At 41.6% G+C, this 22,762-nt stretch overlaps 1 protein-coding gene across 8 annotated transcripts in view; it reads right to left on the bottom strand.

Annotated features, from left to right (window-relative positions):
* The window catches only part of ADGRV1 (adhesion G protein-coupled receptor V1), a 354,135-nt gene that overhangs the window by 212,678 nt on the left and 118,695 nt on the right, over positions 1-22,762 (bottom strand). For 7 of the 8 annotated variants that reach the window (XM_069962903.1, XM_069962904.1, XM_069962907.1 and 4 more), the window contains 16 exons: positions 21,511-21,637; positions 17,668-17,853; positions 16,099-16,276; positions 15,197-15,360; positions 14,150-14,273; positions 12,515-12,778; positions 11,978-12,104; positions 11,594-11,811; positions 9,609-10,352; positions 7,866-8,239; positions 7,600-7,776; positions 4,093-4,273; positions 3,502-3,704; positions 3,289-3,418; positions 1,880-1,960; positions 504-643 (listed from right to left, as the gene is read on the bottom strand). In XM_069962903.1, the coding sequence (XP_069819004.1) occupies positions 504-643; positions 1,880-1,960; positions 3,289-3,418; positions 3,502-3,704; positions 4,093-4,273; positions 7,600-7,776; positions 7,866-8,239; positions 9,609-10,352; positions 11,594-11,811; positions 11,978-12,104; positions 12,515-12,778; positions 14,150-14,273; positions 15,197-15,360; positions 16,099-16,276; positions 17,668-17,853; positions 21,511-21,637 (3,418 nt within the window). The remainder of the gene's footprint in view (positions 1-503; positions 644-1,879; positions 1,961-3,288; positions 3,419-3,501; positions 3,705-4,092; positions 4,274-7,599; positions 7,777-7,865; positions 8,240-9,608; positions 10,353-11,593; positions 11,812-11,977; positions 12,105-12,514; positions 12,779-14,149; positions 14,274-15,196; positions 15,361-16,098; positions 16,277-17,667; positions 17,854-21,510; positions 21,638-22,762) is intronic. The other variant, XM_069962908.1, reaches the window with a different exon arrangement.

The raw sequence follows: 22,762 nt of genomic DNA, 5'->3' as shown, positions 1-22,762 counted from the left end.
TCTCCCAGGAGTGTCTGAAGTTACCGGCCTCTCAGCCAATCACTGGCCGTGGCACTGTCTCTGTGATTGGCTAAGTGGCCTGCCACTTCAAACACTGCCGGGTGCAGGATGAGGCTAGCAGGACATCAGGGAGGGTGGAGAGGTATGTGTAGTTATTCTTTTACAAGGGCATGTATGGACATCGCCAACGATGTCCGTGCAGCCCTTGCTGCAAAATAATTGGGTCATAAATGGGCTCAACAAGCGAGCACCGATTTAGCAGATCAGCGCTAACTTACACCAAGTTGTTGGGCAGTGTAACAGAAACATAGAAGATTGTCAGCAGAAAGAGACCATTGGGTCCATCTGGTCTGCCCTTTTAGTATTTCCTTTCTTATTATCTTAGGATAGATAGATAGATAGATAGATAGATAGATAGATAGATAGATAGATAGACAGACAGACAGACAGACAGACAGACAGATAGATAGATATGCTTTTAGTCCTGAACAGTCTGCACTTGCCTGAAATGAAACAGTACTGTATCCAGATTCAGGCTCTGTTGTGTTCATGAACAAAGAATTACGTCTGAATTCGAACACACCATGAGCGTCATCTGAGTCTTCAATGATCACAATGATGTGGGATGCGATACCCAGGCTAGCTGTCCAAATAACAACCATCAAAACAGAGATAATACAGTCAGCAAGGTACAGCAAAGAGAGTGTCTCCGAACTAGATGTCAAATGTGAATTAGTAGTAGGGTTACCATATATACAAGCTAACTAACCCCTAAAACATGTTACATGTGTTTAAATGTTTTATTATATATAAATTATAGTATATACATGGAATATTTACATCTTTATCAGTCATCACAATATAAAAAAAAATTATTGCATATTTTCCTGCAAATTTTATTGAAGATTTGAATTATTTTTAGTGCTATGAGCTTTTTATGAATTCCAGCTCACTGATGCCAGAGACAATAACACTTTGTTCCTAAATGAGAAACTTTTAATGCGTAGTTTTCAGTAAACTCTTCATACATATATCTACATATACTGTAACAACAGTCCCCACAGAGTAAAATAACTATGATTTTTCTTGTCTAGCTATATGATCACATAAACAGGATTTGATGAGGCCTTTAGAGCACATACTTTAAAGGGGTACTTCTAAGAGTCTCAAGTCTTCCAGTACTTCCAGCTGCTGTATGTCCTGCAGGAAGTGGTGTTTTCTTTCCAGTCGGACACCGTGCGCTCTGCTGATTCCTCTGTCCGTGCACAGAGCAGTACCAAATGCCCATTGATAACTTTTTTTTTATAGTTCCTCTTACAAAATGTGGTGGCAGCAGAGAGCACTGTGCCAGACTGGAAAGAAAACTCCACTTACTGCAGGACGTACAGCAGCTCATAAGTATGGGAAGACTTGAGATGTAAATTACGAATCTATATGACTTTCTGACACCAGTTGAGTTGAAAGAAAAAAAAATCTCTTTAAAGAAATTCCTATCAAATCTTTTTTTTTTTTATTTAAAAATTCTTATCCACGTTCACTGAAGTGCAGGAGAATAGGGTATTTTTTACTCATTCACATGCAGTGAAATAATGGCCATGCTGCATATTGAAGAAAAACCGCTGTATGCTCATTTTCTTCATGGTAGTCGCACAGAAAAACCTCAGAGCCCCCATAAAATGATGATAGGGCTCGCATTGTTGACACAAATTCTTCTAAGTAATGAAAGAGATGCAGACATACTTCTAATGCATCATATTTATCACAGTGGCTCAGGCTGATACAGTAGTGTAGGTAATAAGTGTTCATTCTGTAAACATATAGGTAGTCATGCAATGATATTACTCCATGAGAAAGAAAGGATGGAGGGTGAAGTGCTTACCCCTTTGGTGTACCGCTGGAAGGAACAGTTCCATGTCACCATCACCACTAGCAAACGCATCATCCCTAAAGAGTTCAGCCACTTCAGGAGGAGACACACAGAAGACACATATACATATATACACATATAAGAGACAGAAAAGAGACTGATAGCACAAATACTAACAAGTACAGCAAAAGGAGAAACATTACATTAACAGTAAAGTATAATGTAAGGTTACTGCAAAATAACCTTACTGAGGTCTCAGATGTACAGAGGACCTCAACATGCATGAAATAAGAAGGAGGTGTTGTACTACAGATCGAAATATTGTATATTATACCCTGTAGAATCAGACTGGATTTGGGGCTTCTATCGGTGGCCAAGCCAATCATAGCTAGCAACATACTTAGCAAATTGGCTGTATACATTTCCACTGGCACCAGCAGAGTTAAACATTATTGACTAGCCTGTACCTGACACTTTGTTATGCAAAATTACTAGAAATAAGTGCGACAAGAGTATGCTCAAGTCAGCTTGCTTGGCATTTGATTACCAGCGGCTCTGTCCTTTTAATGAACTGCCGCCGGGTTACCGACCACGGCGCTGGTCTATTCTTGGATAGGCATCAAGCACTGGGGGCAGTGTGAAGATTCACTGATTCTAATGGAGCCGCGTCACAAAGGGGAGGGGGTTTCATCACACCGGGAGCCAACTGGCCCATCCTCTGTGCTTCATGCCCGTCTGGTACTCGGGAATAGGCCGGCACCGTGAGCAGGATATGGGTGGTGGTTCAAAAAAAAGACCATGCCACCAGCATTCCGGCGCTGGTCCCGGTCTGTTAATGTAAAAAGCCCATAGCTATGTACCTGGTGGCACATTCACTTTAAGTCAATGGACAATTCTTTCCATTTGCTAGATGTGAATTGGTGCAATACTCAAAACATTCTGGGAGAGGCATAAAGGGCCCTGTTATATCATACAGCTACAGTGGCATATGTACCACAGAGATAGTCATTTCAGGGAGAGAGATCCAGACCACGTTGCCTCCAACCCATATTTTAGTGGGTGGTAGGAACTTGAACTGTGGTCCCTTCTTTTAAGTCCCCATAACATAAGCAAACAGGACTGTGGGGAATTAACCTTAGTATTAAAGAAAAAAGATGAGAGGTAAACAAGCATCAAGACCTTCTGTCCCAGGTGGCTAGGGGTAAAGTATATTAACTGGGCAATTTTAATTATTGCTATGAAGCCTTCTCATCTATATGTAAAACCTTGCAGTTGGCAAAGCCCATAGTCCTGTACAGAATAAATGGTTGATCGAATCCACTCACTGGGTATTATCACTGCCTACAATGAATAGGCAAAACCCAAAACAAATGTAGAATTTTGATCAAAGCAGAATCAATAAGAGACTCTGTCACACTTACCATTGGCATCAGCATTCCACAGCTCCACTTTGAAGGATTTGGCCAGCTCAGGTACAGCATTATCAGTGATGTTAACATAGATGTATTTATATCTCTCCCCAGGCTGGAATTCCAAAAAATCAGCTGTTTCCTTATTGTAAAAAAAAGTTAAATATGTGTTAGATGCCTTTTTCTAGCCTATACATGCAACAGAAATGATTCCACACAAGTCACCTGGTAGTCCTGTGGACTGAATGCAGTCATTGGAGATGTCCTATATTCAACTCTTATACGTCCCAAAAGTCCTTGAGCCCGGACCACCAGCAGCTTAACTTTTCCTATTTCCTCCTTAACTTTTATGGTGGGAACAGATTTTGACGGAGCAGTCATGTTATCCACTGGTCTAGGTGGAGGGTCCACAGAGAACTGAAGTAGTCCTGTGTATAACACATCAATGTGCTTAGATGAGGGAGATATTGTATATAGGATATATCTGGATCCAGGGAAGCTTTATGTTTTACTAAAGAAGTGTAGATTCTAGTTTTCTTAGTGAATATGAACAGAATGGAAGCTCAAAAACAGGTAAAATATTAAAAGGGATCATATATGAACCTCTTTGCCAATGTATGCCAGATGCAGGAATGATAAACCTCACTTTGTCTATTAATGGTGCGTTCACACCTACAGGATCTGCAGCTGATTTTCTGCAGTAGGTTTCATTTAAATAACTGAACACAGCATCAAATCTGCTGCAGATCCTGTAGGTGTGAACGCACCCTCAGAAAGTAAAAACAATACACACATTATACCCCATTTTTCTCTTACCATAAGGGTGATCACTTGCATTAATTGTGATATCATCAGATTTTTTACTAGGGTCTATACTGGCTCCACTGGTGGGGGTGGATCCAGGTTTCCCATCAGCAGATATTGCATGTGTGAGAGTTACCCGAAAATGCTCCATAAGTTCTGGAACATCATCATCTAGAACATCCAGGTTTAACACCTACACAAATGCAACAAAATAGCAAATTAATAGGCATATACATTTATTCTGGGGTCAGAAAATATGTTCATAGTATATGAATCTTTTCTAGTACCACATTTTCTAAAAAGTAACTAAAACTTTATCCAACAATTTCCTTTATATTTGTTATAAACCTATTGTAAGCAGACGCAGTGCTGCTCACCTCCGTCATCCCTAGTCTGAACATGGGTGGATCCTGGTTTGGCCTTATTAATACATTCTGGTTAACGCCCTGCATTTTCTGGAGTGACTTCTATCAGCACATTGACAGTTAAAGGGGTACTCCAGCGGGGGGGGGGCACCTTTGTTCTGGGACCAGGGAGGAGGTGGTCGAGGGAAAAGACGTCCCCTCACCTCCCCGGTCCCAGCAGCGGGCCCCGCATCGCGGCGCTACGGTGCTCGGTGTCTGACGCGACGTCTCAGGTCCGCTCAGCCACTCAGTGAAGGAGGCGGGATCTGAGTGGACTTGAAACGAATCCCGCCTCCTGACTCCTTCACTGACTGGCTGAGCGGAGCTGAGACGTCACGTCTTGGGCCCGCGTCAGACACCCAGAAGCGGCCGGGAATCGGGCACCGGAGCGCCGCGATGCGATGCGGGAGCCGCTGCTGGAATCAGAGAGGTGAGTGGACATGTTTTCCCTAGGCCACCTCCTCCCTGGTCCCAGAACAAAAGTGTCCCCCTGCTGGAGTACTCCTTTAACTCCATGCATTGACTGGGGATTGAAAGCTCCATTCTCCTGTCTTAGTTTTTGTCAGTCTGCCCCAATCACCTCTGAGACTGGGACCTGGCTTCCTTTTAAGACTCAGGACTTAAGGACTTAAGGTCAAAGCCAATTTTCGTTTTTGCTTTTTCCACTTTATGTTTAAAAGGCCATAGCACTTGCATTTTTTTACCTAGAGACCCACATGAACCCTTATTTTTTGCGACACCAATTGTACTTTGCAATGACAGACTTTTTTTACCATAAAATATGCTGCAAAACCGGAAAAAAATCATTTGCGCTGTCAAATTGAAAAAAAAAAGGAATTTGTTTTCATTTTAGGGAGTTTCGTGTTTACGCCGTTCAACCTGGGATGAATCTGACTTGTTATATATGTTCCTCAAGTTGTTACGATTACAACGATATGTAACATGTATAACTTTTCTTGTATCTGATGGCCTTTAAAAAATTCAAACTATTGTTAACAAATATATGTTTCTTAAAATCGCTCTATTCCCAGGCTTATAACGCTTTTATCCTTTGGTCTATGGGGCTGATTGAGGTGTAATTTTTTGCGCCATGATGTGTTCTTTCTATCGGTAACTTGATAACTTGCGCCATCTACCGTGCGAGATCAGGAATGTGATAAATTAATTGTGCGGGCGATTACGCGCGCGGCGATAACAAACATGTTTATTTATTTGGTTATTTATTTATTTATATTTATAAAATAGGAAAAGGGGGGTGATTTGGACTTTTATTAGGGGAGGGGATTTTTTATTAATAAAATTTTTTTTTTACTTTTTTTTTACATTAACTAGAAGTCCCCCTGGGGGACTTGTATATACACAGCACTGATCTCTCATAGAGATCAATGCTGTGTATATACACAGCAGAGATTGATTAGATCGTTGATAGATTGCTTTGGCCTGCTGCAGGCCATAGCAATCTATGGCCGAGCCGGGATCAGCGTCATTGCGATGCTGAGGCCCGGCATGGACAGAGGGACGGATTTCCCCCCCGCAATTGCATCGCGGGGGGGGGGGGGGGGGAGTTTGGACTCACTAGACACCAGGGAAGTGAGGAGCAAAGTCTCCGAATGAAGCTGTCAAACCTGACAGCTGCATTTAGAGGCTTTGCTCCTCACTTCCCTGGTGTCTAGTGAGTCCAATCTCCCCCCCCCCCCCCCCGCCATCACATCGCGGGGGAGAGATGCATCCTTCTGCCCATGCCGGGCCTCAGCATCGCAATGACGCTGATCCCGGCTCGGCAATAGATTGGCAATCTATCACCGATCTAATCGATCTTTGCTGTGTAAATACACAGCATTGATCTCTATGAGAGATCAGTGCTGTGTATATACAAGTCCCCCAGGGGGACTTCTAGTTAATGTAAAAAAAAAAGTTAAAATTTTTTTTATTAATAAAAAATCCCCTCCCCTAATAAAAGTCCAAATCACCCCCTTTTCCCATTTTATAAATATAAATAAATAAATAAATAAACAAATAAATAAACATGTTTGTTATCGCCGCGCGCGTAATCGCCCGCACTATTAATTTATCACATTCCTGATCTTGCACGGTAAATGGCGCAAGCGCGAAAAAATTTAAAATTGCGCATTTTTGGTCACATCAAATCCAGAAATTTTTTTATAAAAAGCGATCAAAAATTTGCATGTTCCCAATCAAGTTACCGATAGAAAGAACACATCATGGCGCAAAAAATTACACCTCAATCAGCCCCATAGACCAAAGGATAAAAGCGCTATAAGCATGGTAATAGAGCGATTTTAAGAAACATATATTTGTTAACAATAGTTTGAATTTTTTAAAGGCCATCACATAAAAGAAAGGTTATACATGTTACATATCGTTGTAATCGTAACAACTTGAGGAACATATATAACAAGTCAGCTTTATCCCAGGTTGAACGGCGTAAAGACGAAACTCCCTAAAATGAAAACAAATTCCTTTTTTTTTTCAATTTGACAGCGCAAATGATTTTTTTGACAGCTGCATTTAGAGGCTTAATTAGCCGGCACGGCAACGGGACCCGTGCCGGCTAATAGAGGCGGGACCCCTCTTTAAACTCCCCCCGTGGCACCATGACGTATCAGATACGATACGTCATGGGTCGCTAAGGGGTTAATGCTCTGTTTTTTTTACTCTGGTTTGCCTCATTGACTCTATTTAGTGCCCAGTGACTTTGCCTCTCCTGGTTTGGCCCTAGCTTGCAGACCATCCACCATTGTGTATTTTTGTCCTTGTCTCGTAATTGTCTCAAGTTTGTCTTGTATTTGTCTTGTGTCTTTAGCATTAGTGTAGGGAACTTCTCCAAGTTGTCCTGTGTTGCTTAGGACACATTGAAGCAAGTAGGCAGAGACAGTGGGCATGGAACAGTGTCAGGGCTGCACTTGTCTCTGCCTCATCTGTGTGTACCCTGACCAGTTCTGACACATATTTTTGGGAATATTGAAAATTTTTCACTTGGTATGTTTGAGCCAAAGCTAGGATAAGTTTCCAATGGAACAGAAAGTATAAAGGACTTTTACTTCTTCCAGCTCTATTGTTTTGTATCCACATGTGTTTTATTATATACCAATACCTTTGTTCTTTGAGATGGTAAAAAAGTGATATTTCCACTTCTCGTAGTAAAGTCAACTACTGGGTCGTCAGTGCTTCCAGGGTCTGTCTGACTAATGCTATAGAAGAGATACACAGTGTCCAGTGCTCCCCGTGTGCGCTCCACAACACAAGAGATGGTTGACCCTTCTTCCGAAGACTGAAAACATAACAAGACATCCAACATTTTACAACTGTTACCATTATCAATGCAACTTTGTATTTCATGGTTTTCCTTTTATGTCTCACCTGAGGAATACATGGCCCAGTAAAGCCAAACAGGCCATTGGCATTATCACTCTTTAAGATCCTTATTAAGGCTGTTGCGTTTTCCTCTTGAACTCTTGCTCCACCGAAAACTGATACCAGTTTTAGTGCAAAGAGTTCTTCTCCTTCTTCATCATTGTCATCCCGGGCAGACACAACAAATGACTTATGAATTTCTCCTTGTCTGTATTCCAAATAGCCAGCAACTGGTTGTAGATCACTTTTGGCTGGAGTGGCATGAAGTTCAGTGATCTCTGCTTGAGAAAGTCTTTGTTCATATATTCTTACATCCTGCAGGAAGCCTGTGTATCTGGTGCCCCCATGAACTCCTGCACCAACACGCAAAGTTCCGGGACCTGGAATACGGAACAATCAGTAACAACTAACATTTCCTATATTGTGTATCTTTAAAAATGTTATCACTTTGATGGTACCATAACAAAACATCAGAAAATTTGTATTAACATATGGTACATATGTTATTACAAACATTCTTTAAACAAATTAACCAATAAAATTGATATACAGTACTGTATCCCAGTGCTCAACAAAGCTACCACTATGGGATCAGAGCAGGGAAAGGTGGCCATTTCTGACCCCATGATCATTATTTGTGGCTGACAATATTAAGAGATGGCCGCCTTTTCGTACTATGATCCCATTGTGGGAACATAGCCTAAAAGTGGTCTTAAATTTAAAGTGAACAATTTTAAATATTACCCAATGTATTTTTAAAAAGGCTAAGAAAAACCTGACACACTCTTGGACTATGTAGTCTCAGAACTATACAATTTTTATTTATCTCCCCCACTGATTATTTTTCTGTTTCATTAACATACTGTATCTGTGAAGGATTGTGATGGGATCACAGGTCACTTGTAATAAAGAAGCAGGATGCCTGCCTGGTGCCAAGGTATAATGTAAAGTTTAATTACGCACTTTACACTTATAGATTATGAAGCTTGGGGCTTAATGGAATGGACAGTGCAGAGATCTTTGTAGTGGTCTTTTTATTCCTAGGTCTGTAACCATGACAAGGGGGAATCCTCTACGTCTAAAGAAAAGAAGGTTTCACCACCAGCACAGATTCATTACTGTAAGAGCAGTGAGACTATGGAACTCTCTGCCACATGATATTGTCTTGGCTGATTTCTTAAATACGTTCAAGGGAGGCCTGGATGCTTTTCTCAATAACTATATTACAAAATATGGGCACTAGATTTCATGTGAACTTTGATCAAGGGACACTTTTTCTAAATTCAACAGTGAAGTCGGGGAGGAATTTTTCTCCCAGTGATGGGGCAATTGGCATCTGCCTCATGAGGGTTTTTTAACTTCCTGTGGATCAACACAGTGGGGTTATACGTTCAACTTAATGAATTCTTGTCTTTTTTCAACCATATAAATTATGTAACTATGTAACTATAACACAGATATGCTGATATACTTCTCTGATGTTCTATTCACTTGACATGCTTATCTTTATTTTTGGTGGGTCATATTTGGCTGACATTGTTAGGTATGTTTTACCATATGTACATGGATTAGGATTGCATACCAATGTTGTTATTTGTATACTTGGATTACCCCATCTATTTCTCTGCTATCTATGTCTCACCTTGCATATAGTATCTATTAAAAATACCCTTTTAGATGATAATCCAACAAATTACAACTGTTGGGAGATTCAAGATCTACTGGAACAGAAATAAATTGTTACCCTACCATTATATATGGCTTCTCCTTTTAGGCTTTTCACTCCTCCAGGGACAAGATTTCCATCAATATAAAACTCTATAAATCCATCATCTAATGTTATCAGTATATGGGTCCAGGCATTTTGTTCCATGAATTTTGAAACTCCTGCTTTAGCCACAAAAGTAGTATTAGATCCAAAAGTTACATAGTACAGCAGGACCATGATGTAAGAGTCATTGGTTTCAACTTTCACACCATAATACATTGTTCCATTATCATTATCCTTTGAAAAGATAAATCCGTTCGTGTTTGTCTGTGGCATGGTCCATACTGAGAAAGTAAAGTTGGTCAGAGTGGTATTTAAACTATGATAATACTGTGACTCAATCACTCCAAATGCACCTTCATTGCCGCTGAAGAATAAGGCGTCTGTTCCACTGTGGTGCCGACGCATATGAGGATGCAATTCCACAGTAGATGGGAATGAGGCAATAAGCAATAGATCCACCATAGGAGGAAGGCCGGTTTTGAAGGCGGTGGAGTAAATTTCCCAGCCAATTCGAACATCTCCAAATGTTCCCTGACGTCTCCAGATGGAGATGTTGGTCACATATCTCATATCATCTACAGATAAGACGTCCTCAGCCACCTCCTGGTTCTGTGTCTCTGGTCCAATTATAAATACTCCAAATGGATCGTCATTAAATGGAATCATTACGGTAACATTAAGATTTGTTTCTGCCAGCTGACCCCCTGGGCCTGGAAATCCACCTATGTATTACAATATAATATTAAGCAAACACAAAGCCTGTAGCTGAAAAATGGTATGAAAGCTTCCTGGTTTATATATGTACCAAGATGGAAGCTTATAAAGTGATTATGACTTCTAAGGCTGGATTCACGCTATGTTTTTTTCATCCGTTTTTGATCCATTTTCCTTATAATTGAAGTCAATGGAAAAACAGATCAAAACGGATGCACACTGTTTTTGCATCTGTTTTTCAGACTTTTTTTGCATAAAAAAAAAAAAAAGTATTAAAAAAAAAAGTATTGTGAACCCAGACCAATTTAGCAAACCAACTTCATATAAACTAAGAGGGGATTCAAAGTTTATAAACAGGGGGGGGGGGGGGGGATTTATCAAACATGATGTAAAGTGAAACTGTCTCAGTTGTCCCTAGCAACCAATCAGATTCCACTTTTCATTTCTTATAGACTTTTTGGAAAATGAAAGGTGCAATTTGATTGGTTGCTAGGGGCAACTGAGCCAGTTTCACTTTACAACATGTTTCATAAATCTCCCCCAGTGTTCTCTGTTCAGAAACCTCATATTTTGGAGAAAGTAGTTGCAAACTGTATCACCCACTCTGGAGAATACGAAACACAAATTTGTGTAATGCTTTAGGTGCCCTAAGCTGTCAGGTTTCTCCAGAGATAGAAGTTAATAACTGGGGCTCCCAGCTGATCAATGTGATCATTTTACTGTCAAGAGACCCCGCTGAAAGGTAGAGACTGTCCAAAGCACACTATTTAGTAGCTCTTAAAAAGTCTCACAAGAAGTCCCTAGCCTGTATTGTACTGTACACTGCACACTATGGAGCGAGCGGCCGCAGCCACTCGCTCCATAGTGTGCACTGACAGGGTTTTCTACGGGGTTTTCACAGGGTCTTCTGCAACCGCTATTCAATGAATAGCGGCCACATAAAAATGACATGTCAGTTTTCTACGGCGCCGCAAGGGATGCTCTCAGCCTGCAGCACAATGTAGGTTCCGTACCAATCACGGCCGTTGAAACAACGGCTGTGATTAAAACGGAACTTACGTTGTGTGAACATGGCCTTAGGTAGGAATGTACAATGAACTGTTATGCACATTATAGGGCATGCTGCAGAAAAATCAAATACATTGGGTTTTATATGTGTGTGAGTTTTATAGAGAGAGAAAAAAACTACTATTAATTTACAATTTCGCTAAACTTTTCTCTATGAGATCTCATAGATATATATACGCACCGGAAATATTCATCAGTCTTAGAACGTAGAACTCGTTGAACTCTGGAATTAGATCAGAAACGGCACGGAGAGTAATATATTTGAAAGCTTCTTTGTCATTGAACCAAAGGGTGCCCCGTGTTTCCACAAATTCCTGGCCTGGCTGTAAAGCCAATCCATTCTGCATAATCTGCCATTGCAGAAAAACACTACCGAAATGTCCTCTGTCTCTCAGCACCCTGAAAGGAGATGGATCGTATTATGAAGACCATCTTTATATATAAATTGATAAATCAACTGAAAACGGCAAGTTGTAAATATCCATATTGCCTCTACTACTATGTAAAATATATTTTGTATGTCTTTTAATTAAAGTCAAATGAAATCCGGGCTTAATGAACTTACTTGAATTGATTACTTTTACCTTCTTCTACGGTTTTATCTATGGGTTCAAGGTAGAATATTCCATTTGGGTCATCATTAGCCTTGATTATTATTGTAGCATTTCCATTTCCACTCACTACAGTGTCTCCTGTGTAATAATTAACAGAAAATTAGTATAGGATTTACAAATAAGAAACTCGCTAATCTAAGACTGTGTTCATATCTGCACTGGAGACCCCATTCAGAGTCTCCATTCCAGTACTCATCATATTTGATGGGAAGAATAGTGCAATATGGAGTGTTATTTTTTCTACCAGATTGGAGGAACAAGAGGGTCAATCTGGCAATGATTATGTCCGTCATACAACAACTTTGGTGCTTTCTCCATATATAAACCAGGGCTGACATGCCGCTCCAATGACTTGAAGGTCTGTTCAATGATTTCAATGATTTCTTATAAAGGAATGTGTTTTGGGCAGCATGTAACTACTAACTATTGAATATAATAAATTGGTGAATTATTATATATTCACTCAGTATTCACTCAGCATTACTAACCTGTACAGTTGAAAAGCCGAACATAAAAATATTCATCTGTCTCTGGTATATCATCTTCACTTGTCTTAACCGATATATTCAAAATCCTTTGGCCAATTTCAAACACCAATATGTCTCCAAAAATGGGAATAAAATCTCTGTCCTCGACAAAAGCTGTTCCGCTGACAGTGGCATAGGTGACAGAAGACACAAAATCAGCTGATCCATTCCGCATAATGGTGAAATTTGCAACCTCGCCTTCATCCACCCATATAACTACTGGTTCTGACAGGAAAATAAAAAACATAAATTTTCAGCATTGTGTATGTAACAGTATGGCTAAAGCACTTCATGCAGTGCCGTATTTACCACTAGGCACCCGTGGTCCGGTGCCTAGGGCAGCACCTTTGCAGGGGGGCAGCACCAGGGAGCAGGGGGGGAAGAAAACAACTTTTTTGTTGTTGTTTTTATTCTTGTAGTCCCCCATCTCTTTTTCCAGCTTGCCAGTAAATCCGCATCTTTTCAGGAGGGGGGGGGGGGGGAGTGGGCACAGGCGTGATAAGAGAAAAGGAGACTGGTATGATGGTGTAATCCAGTCACAGTATGGCGGCGTTAACCAGTCACTGAACGGTTGTTTTATCCAGTCACTGAACAGTTGTGTTATCCAGTCACAGTATGGTGGTGTTATCTAGTTACAGTATGGTGGTGTAATTCAGTCACAGTATAGCGTAGTTATTTAGTCACAGTATGGCAGTGTTAACCAGTCATTGTATGGTGGTATTATCCAGTCACAGTATGGCGGTGTTATTCACTCACAGTATGGCAGTGTTAACCAGTCACTGTATGATGGTATTGATCAGGTCTGGTATGGCGGTGTTATCCAGTCACAGTATGGTGGTATTGTTCAGGTCTGGTGTGGCGGTGTTATCCAGTCACAGTATGGTGGTATTGTTCAGGTGTGGTATGGCTGTGTTATCCAGTCACAGTATGGCGGTATTGGTCCGTTCTGGTATGGCTGTGTTATCCAGTCACAGTATGGCAATATTGGTCAGGTCTGGTATTGCTGTGTTAAATGTGATGCATGGAGCACCAATCTACCAATTCTGTGGTGAGAATTCCGTCAGACAATATGTAGATGGCTCTAAGCACTGATTCAATCTGGAAATTTGTTTATGTTTTAAGCAGTGAAAAAAACACGAAAAACGCAATTCAGACAATGTTTCTACATGTAGAGAAATACATGTGGCCGAAACCACCAGGATTATTATCCATACGCCTATTGGTTACCGCATGAGTGTCTGGTTTTGGCTGCAGGTGGTGTCATACAGTTAATGTGGGAACCCAGCCTAAGACTGATAAGATATCAATATGATGTTCAGAAACTAGAAAATCCTGATGCTAATTGGTAAGTGAAGATGGGGCGTCTACAGGTTTAGTGCCTAGGGGCAGCAGCAGCTGTTAATATGGCCCTGACTTAATAGAAAGAGAAATCAAAAAGACAACAAATTGTCTTATGTTCTGTATGTAGCGGTGCTGTCATGGTACAAGCTATGACAGAACTATTGACTACAATATATATATATATATATATATATATATATATATATATATATATATATATATACACACACACACACATGTATACATGTATATTACCTGCAAAGAAAATGGCATCATCGTTTTTATTTATTTCCAATGTGGCTGTGGTAACACTTCCCATCCTGGCACCACCCGTGGGACTGAAAATGGTTAATATGAATACTTCCTTCTCCTCCGGAGTCTAGAAAATTTCACAGATATATTGTCTTTACAAAAGAGTACATTGAGGGCATTTAGAATATATCCTGTGGAAAAAATTTAGGCTGTACAAGTTCAATTTAGGCTGTGCTGTATACGTATTATTCTGTACAAGCTATTGGCCAACAGGAGGGCACAATTATTTTATACAGTAGTATTCAATGAATATAGAAAGTACAGATTTATAAGACTTGTGTTCCTTGGCTCAGGTGTACCATCACAACTGTGCCAGAATTGTGGCAGAATTAGCGCCAACTATCATACATGACTGGTGCCACATTTTTTAGGAGGTTTAGAGAATTTTCAACCTGGTCAGATACCATACTATACATTTTTTTTACAACCTGGTCAGATAAAGAAAGGAATGACTATGTTAAAAGGGGTGTGACTTCTGTATGCTCTGTATACTGGTGTGATGTAAACCAACTAAAAGTTTGTTTAAACTTAGACTAGACAGTCTTCATACACACCAGATCAATCAATTGGCCTCCTACATTTTAATATATGTGGCTCATTTAAAGATTGTCCATCTAAGTTTCCATTGTCTACACATAATTTTAAATTAAAGGGGTTATTCAGAAAGCAGAAAAGGTCTAACTTCTTCTGCTCTATGGTGTCCCACTTCCTCCCTCTCATGTCTCTGATGTTAACATGCAGGTGCATGTTGTAGGCAACACATGCAGGCGAAACCACACTCATGTGCAATTGTTCAATAGTTGCCACAGTGACATTGGTAACACAATGCAGCTATTGATTATTGCACAAAACATGCTCCCCCTTCATCTTGGAAGTTCTCACCAGAAACGATCAGAGGGAGGATACTTATTACCATCAAGTATTCTATGACCTTCCTTACAAGACATTAAAACATTGGTAAGTACAGAGAAAAAAAAGATAAAAGTTCACCTCATCTGGGAGGGATGATATGGTTATTGTCTTCATAGTTTCTCCATCTTTAAACTGAAGGATGCCATATTCTGGATAGACATCTGAGGTGGAATTTGGGCTCACAGTCCAGGTCACATTAATGCTGCCAAAGCTGCCTTGCCGCCTCACTACTTCAAATGTAGCTAAAAAAAAACCAAAAAAAACCAGACTTCTATTTACAAATATGGTCTGACATTAAGGAAAGGAAACATTTCACTAAAAATAATGCAAGAAAAACATTTAAAAAACGTTAGGCAAACTAGAAGCAAAATGTATTCACTGGACATGTCTAGTTTAACATGTTATGCATACATCTAAGATAATACAATTATTACTCAATGGTTACATCGTAAAAACACAATATAAAGCTTTGCCAATGGCCTATTAAGGTAGTATTGGCATCTAATGATGCTAATAAGGCAACAAGACAATCTACTGTATCATTGCAGGTTGTCATACCTGAATTGGTAGTTTGGAGAAAAAAGTGACTAACCATGACCATTATGTTATTATTAGAGATGAGCGATCCGGGTTCGGGTTCGAGTCCATCCGAACCCGAATGATCGGCATTTGATTAGCGGGGGCTGCTGAACTTGGATAAAGCTCTAAGGTTGTCTGAAAAACATGGATACAGCCAATGACTACATCCATGTTTTCCACATAGCCTTAGGGCTTTATCCAACTTCAGCAGACATTGCTAATCAAATGCCGAAAGGTCGGGTTCGGATGGACTCGAGCATGCTCCAGGTTCGCTCATCTCTAGTTATTATCTCTTTGTATTTCACCCAATATGTAAGTGAATGATATGCTAATTAATGTCACGCACTGGTGTAACTTTATGACTATGATATAAAAATGTTATCACACCATCTAATCCTTACCATAGTAAATGTCTCCTTTGCTTTCATTCATGTTTCTCACTATTGCTGGAGAGATGAATTCAATAACACCATGGGGGTCGTCATTTTTTAAAATAGTTATATTGACTCTTATGGCCTCTCCCAATGTGCTGGGAAACTCTCCATGACTGCTGAGCACCACCGAGTACATCTCATCCAACTGTAACCAGAAGAAAGTGAAAATATTATGCTCAATATATTCTATTTTAGACTTTCTGCACCAGGAGGGGGGGTGGGGGGGGGGCATATCATAACCAATATACCTGTACCAGTGGATCGCAAACTGCGGGCAAATAGAGATTTTCGTAGTAAAATTCGCAAACTTGCGAACCGAACCTTAACGAACCGCACTAAAACAGCTAAGCATCCTCACTTAATTTCCTGGGGGCCAGACTGTTCTGTATGGCACCCAATGGGTTAAGTGGGGGTGCCACACTGTAAGCAGCTATCTGTTCAGATGCTGCATAGTGTAAGGAGCAGAACACCTGTTAAAATGGTGGGTGTTCTGCTCCTGCCTTTTTTTTTTTCAGATATCGGTATCCGGAGGATTACGTCGGATTTGGTTGACTGTGCCAATGACCAGCAGATTCACTTTTGAAACTTTTGAAATATTTTTCACTTGTGTCTTGTTTTTTTTTTCCTTTACTTTACAGTCTTAGGCCCCTTTTACACAGAGCAAGAACGTCAGAATTCCGCCAGCCTCCGTGTCATAATGACACTCTATGGGAGGCGCGTGCTGCATCTCTCAGCACTGAAGAGTGAACATGTTCATTCTTCAGTGCAGGGAGAGGAGCTGTGCGCGCCTCCGATTGCGTAGTATTAGAAAATCTTGTTCATTGTCTATATCTCCTACATAGGGGTATGTAATTAGTTTTATAGTGGGTATCCCAACTATTTCTCCCCAAAGATCCTTATAGAAACACTGGCATAACTATGGACCACATAAATATCCATTATTATCCCTTTTCATCTATGACACTCCCAGGTACATCATGAGTTACATCTTACTGTATTATGATGCAATGACGAACTTGCATCAAAAACGTAAATCCTGTGCTGCTACAATGGTATACATGGAATATAATCTTTTTTGCCCTGTAGGTGAAATGCATGTTTCTACAGCTGAGAGGGATGCTGATAATGTTATATGCATTTTCACATACTTCTTTTCCATACAGCTTTTTCCTTAACAACAAATCCGCTGCGGCTAAATTCACATGCATCTCACATGTTCCACCAGAAGCCAGTAACAAAGGAGCCGAGAGCCCAGTCCCAGCTCTGTGCATAGCAAGCTGGTGTAATTGGCAAATGATTGGTTCTTTATGCTAAATAGGTGTCAGGGGATTTTCACACCATTATCAATCCTCTGTGTTCTGAATAGTGGTTCACAGGTTCTTAATAACTACTTAATCATGTATTGCTCCCTTTGTAGCATGTGGCAGTGTATACAACCTTTCCTTCAGCGCTGTAAGTGTTAGTTGTGGACAAAGTTAACCTCTGCACAAAGCATTTAGGAAAGAAGTGCAGCCAGTGAGTGGAAAAGTCTAATACCTCGGGTATCCCATCCATCCTTGTTAACAATGTAATTACAATCTCCTTTTCACCAGTGTTAAACTCCAGGATCCCAGTGTTTCCATAGAATTCATTGCTGTCCTTTGGTTCTATGGTATAACGCAGAAACTGTTTAACAAGAAGACCCTTGGATCGAGCAATTCGGAGTTCAACAGAATTTCCCTCCTGGGGAAAAGAGAAAAATCAAGGTGTTTAATGTTTTATTCATTTTGAGGCAGATATCAGAAAGCTATAACTGTATTGTATCAGAGGACAACTCAGAAAACATTCACCCATCAGTCGTCAGCGCTTGTCAGCTACTAAGGGATGCTTGCTGGATGTTATGATTACTTCTCCCCATATACTGTAATGATATTGTGATGGTTCAGTGCTACTAACCAGTAATTTTGAATGCATATCTAAAAATCAGATATCTTTGTACGTGGGGAGATTAGTATTCTACTGAGCATAATGATTATCAGTAGTGCTAAGCCAACCCCAAACATTTAACATCCAGGATGGACCTGACGAAAAAATACCTGACAAAGAGGGTACATCCTTAAAACATGTCCAAATAAACCGTTTTTGTTGTACCATGACTCATCTATGAAGTGGTAGCATGCTATTTGGCTAATCTCCCAGTACTCCAGCACAATGTGTAATCCTTGTCTATTAACCTCCACTGGTAATCTGGTTCCGTGGAAGTGCAGCAGGCAGCGGATTTTCAAAGCCCCCCCCCCCCCCCCCAAGAGTCTGGTGGTGCCATGTTTGAAGCATGACCACCAAAAGTGAGCGTTTTCACATTTTGCACAATGTACACTATTGCTTGTCTGCAGTATCATGAGGCTATGTTCACACTACGTATATTTCAGTCAGTATTGTGGTCCTCATATTGCAACCAAAACCAGGAGTGGATTAAAAACACAGAAAGGATCTGTTCACACAATGTTGAAATTGAGTGGATGGCCGCCATATAACAGTAAATAACGGCCATTATTTCAATATAACAGCCGTTGTTCTAAAATAATAGCAAATTTTTGCCATTAAATGGTGGCCATCCACTCAATTTCAACATTGTGTGAACAGATCCTTTCTGTGTTTTCAATCCACTCCTGGTTTTGGTTGCAATATGAGTACCACAATACTGACTGAAATATACGTAGTGCGAACCCAGCCTCATGCTATATACGCCTCTTGGTGCCTTTCAATTTTTTTTTGTGCATTTATTCAAAATAGGAATACTATCACTCTACATTATGAAAGTACAACTCACATCAATGGCTACCCATCAAACATGGTAAACTACTATGGATTTTTCATTTTATTATGCTTCTATGTTTTCAGCCCAAAGTAAGAGACAGTCCATGTAGTCACACTGTATTGGCCATTTACTCAGATAGTAATTGACCACGGGATCACTGGATTCTTTATGCAGCCACTCACTTTTTTATTTGTTCAGATGTTTACACGTACAAATGTGCTGCTGACAAATGCTGACTTTTTAGGGACACACAAATGATGCTTACAAATCAGATCACCCCACAAATTAATGTTAACAATTAGAGATGAGAGCAACTTGAGCATGCTCGAGGCCGATCGTTCAGCACTTGAATACCAATGGCTGAAGAAGTTAGATGCAGCCCTAGGGAGTCTGGAAAAGCATGGATACAGCCAGGGGCGTAACTAGGATTCATGGGGCCCCATAGCAAAAAAGTGTATGGGGCCCCCCAACATATTACCTGTATCGGCGATATGGAGCTGTCTTTGGCAGCTCTGAGACGCTGAAGGGGGGGGGGGGGGGGGGGGGGGGGGGTAGCAGGCCGCTCGGAGTCCCTGCTGCTTGGGGCAGCTCTGAGTCCAGGTGGGTGACCTTCATTATACTGACTATTATACAGGATGCTAGGGAAGCGGGATGACCCCATTATACAGGATGCAGGGAAGCTGAGTGACCACCATTATACAGGATGCCAGGGAGGCTGAGTGACCCCATTATACAGGATGCCAGGGAGGCTGAGTGACCTCATTATACAGGATGCCAGGAAGGCTGAGTGACCCCATTATACAGGATGCCAGGGAGGCTGAGTGACCTTATTATACAGGATGCCAGGGAGGCTGAGTGACCCCATTATACAGGATGCCAGGGAGGCTGAGTGACCCCATTATTCAGGATGCATGGAAGCTGAGTGACCCCATTATACAGGATGCCAGGGAAGCTGAGTGACCCCATTATACAGGATGCCAGGGAAGCTGAGCCTAAGTGACCCCCATTATACAGGATGCCAGGGAGGCTGAGCCTGAGTGACCCCCATTATACAGGATGCCAGGGAAGCTGAGCCTGAGCGACCCCCATTATACAGGATGCCAGGGAAGCTGAGCCTGAGTGACCCCCATTATACAGGATGCCAGGGAGGCTGAGCCTGAGTGACACCCATTATACAGGATGCCAGGGAAGCTGAGCCTGAGTGACCCCCATTATACAGGATGCCAGGGAAGCTGAGCCTGAGTGACCCCCATTATACAGGATGCCAGGGAAGCTAAGCCTGAGTGACCCCATTATACAGGATGCCAGGGAAGCTGAGCCTGAGTGACCCCATTATACAGGATGCCAGGGAAGCTGAGCCTGAGTGACCCCCATTATACAGGATGCCAGGGAAGCTGGTGACCCCCATTATACAGGATGCCAGGGAAGCTGGTGACCCCCATTATACAGGATGCCAGGGAAGCTGGTTACTTCCAGCTGGCAGTGATAGTTACCATTCTCCTGCTGTGTCTCCTCCCCAGGCTCTGTGCACTCTGCCATGAGCAAATATCCCACCCGCGGTGGGCTCTGGGGGCGGGGCTTGCCGCGATGGGGGCGGGGCTTAGCGGAACGTCCCGGGACTGTTCCACTTGTGGAGAGGGGGACACTGGTGCAGGATGCTCTGAGCCTGTGTCAGGGGGAGGTGAGGAGGTGTTACAGAGGGGATTGCAGACGCTCCCTTCTGCGTCTCTGGCAGGGTGCTTTGCTATCAGTAGCGTAGCTACCTTGAAGACAGGGGAGACGGGCCAGGCGGGCCCCCGGGCCCCCTGCAGTGCGGGGCCCCATAGCAACTGCCTTCCCTGCCTTCATGGTAGCTACGCCATTGGATACAGCCAATGGGACAATAACCATGCCATTTTGTTCCATAATCACACAGTGTAGAATTTCTGATCACAATTACCTTCATTTATATGCAAGAAAACAGAAATTCGAAACTTTTTAGACACATTAAGAAATTGCAGCTCAGTTTTCATTAATCAACTTTTGCGTTAAAGTGACACTGTCACCCCCTTTGTGCATTCTGACATCTCTACACAGGTGTAAAGGGTAAATTTAGCATTTTTCATACCTTATTTCACATCATACGTCATGGTGCTTGTTCAGGTAAAAAGTGCCCTTTTATCAACAGCAGATTGTGCAAAGTGGGCGGGTCTTCACAACAACAGCGCCACTTAGCCTCGCCCACTCCCTGACATAATCGTCACATGCCCCCTTGACGCCCATTGGTTGGCTGACGTAAAGGGGGTGGGTCTGGACCTTTCGGCCAGCCTGTTCCAATGTCCAGCGAGGGGGCGGGGCCAACTGTGGCATTGTGGGCGGGGTTAAGTGGTGCTAATGCCGCGAGGCCCTGCCCACTTAACACAATCTGCAGTTGATAAAAGATTACTTTTTACTTGAACAAGCACCATGATGTATGATATAAAATAAGGTATGAAAACAGCTAAATTTACCCTTTACACCTGTGTAGAGATGTCAGAATGCACAAAGGGGGTGACAGTGTCACTTTAAGTACAATGAAATAATAGATGTAACAAGATACTTACTTTTACACTATATGGTCCTCTGTACAGTGGTGAGAACTCAAACACACCTCCAGGGTCATCATTTTCCAGTATAGTAAGTTCACAACTGGTAAATCCAGACTTGAGGACTTGATTTTCCACACTGACCCTTCATTGTTCAGAACAAAAAAATGAGCTACATTTACAGTATACAGCAGGGCATAATCTGCATAACAAGCTGGTGAAACAAACACTGACATAGAGAAATAATATGGTGACTTGCAATTGTATATTACCCCGGAACCAATGTATGTACAGTGGAGTTGTCCATTCCTAAATATAAGGCCACCATATTGTTGTTCACAAGCAGTTTGGGCATTACAATGCATGCTTATATATGTATACAACTAGAAAGGCTAAAGTCCCTCATGGGGGACATTTATGAAACTTACGTCCGGGGCGTACGTCAGGTAGGAGGTGCAGATTTGCCCCTTCTCCCTGGTGTACGCCTTCCATATCCTCCTGACCATTATCTCATATGTATGGCTCATTTAGTTTTCTTTCTGACCCCTTACAATCTGGATTCTGCACTTTATTCCCTGCAAATACTGTAAAGTCTCAAATGATCTGATGTCTACATCTAACAGCAACTATTCTCTGTTGATTCTTCTGGATCTCTCTGCATTGTTGACAATTTATCACCTATCCAATAGATGGTGGAGCTCAGGCTACTGGGAGTCTGGGGTGCTGCCTGTCTGTAGTTCACCTTATTATAACTAACATTTGCTGGTGAGGAAAGAACCGCTAATATGCTCTGCTGCTACTTGGCATCCTCAAAAAGTGCCAGGCTATGGGGAAATAACGATATTCCAGCATAGCTTTTAAAACTTCTCACAACTAAAGGCAACTTTAACCCATCAAATTCTTTTTTACAAATAGTGTGCACTTTTTGTTCTATGAATTCAGCCATGTTCTCTGTAATGACATCATGGTTCAACAGACTGAAATGTAACACTAAACTCTCATTCACTTGTTTACTTCTCCACATAGTTGGGGTCTGAGGGTGTGACCCCACACCAACAATTAGATATGTGTATTATACTCTGATGAAATGCCCTATGCCTTATGTCTAAGGCTATGTTCACACATTGTATGACACTGGCCATTCTGTGACCTGTGACCTGACCAGAATGGCCGTTGTTAGATAAGATCATCCCTTTAGCGCCGCTGAGTTCTGATGCATCAGAACTCCCCAATGCACACAATGGAGCGTGCGGACAGAGCTGCGCACTTC

Source organism: Dendropsophus ebraccatus, chromosome 3 (genome assembly GCF_027789765.1).
Source record: "Dendropsophus ebraccatus isolate aDenEbr1 chromosome 3, aDenEbr1.pat, whole genome shotgun sequence".
Classification (NCBI taxonomy): Eukaryota; Metazoa; Chordata; class Amphibia; order Anura; family Hylidae; genus Dendropsophus; species Dendropsophus ebraccatus.
This window is presented reverse-complemented; position numbering and strand designations above follow the sequence as displayed.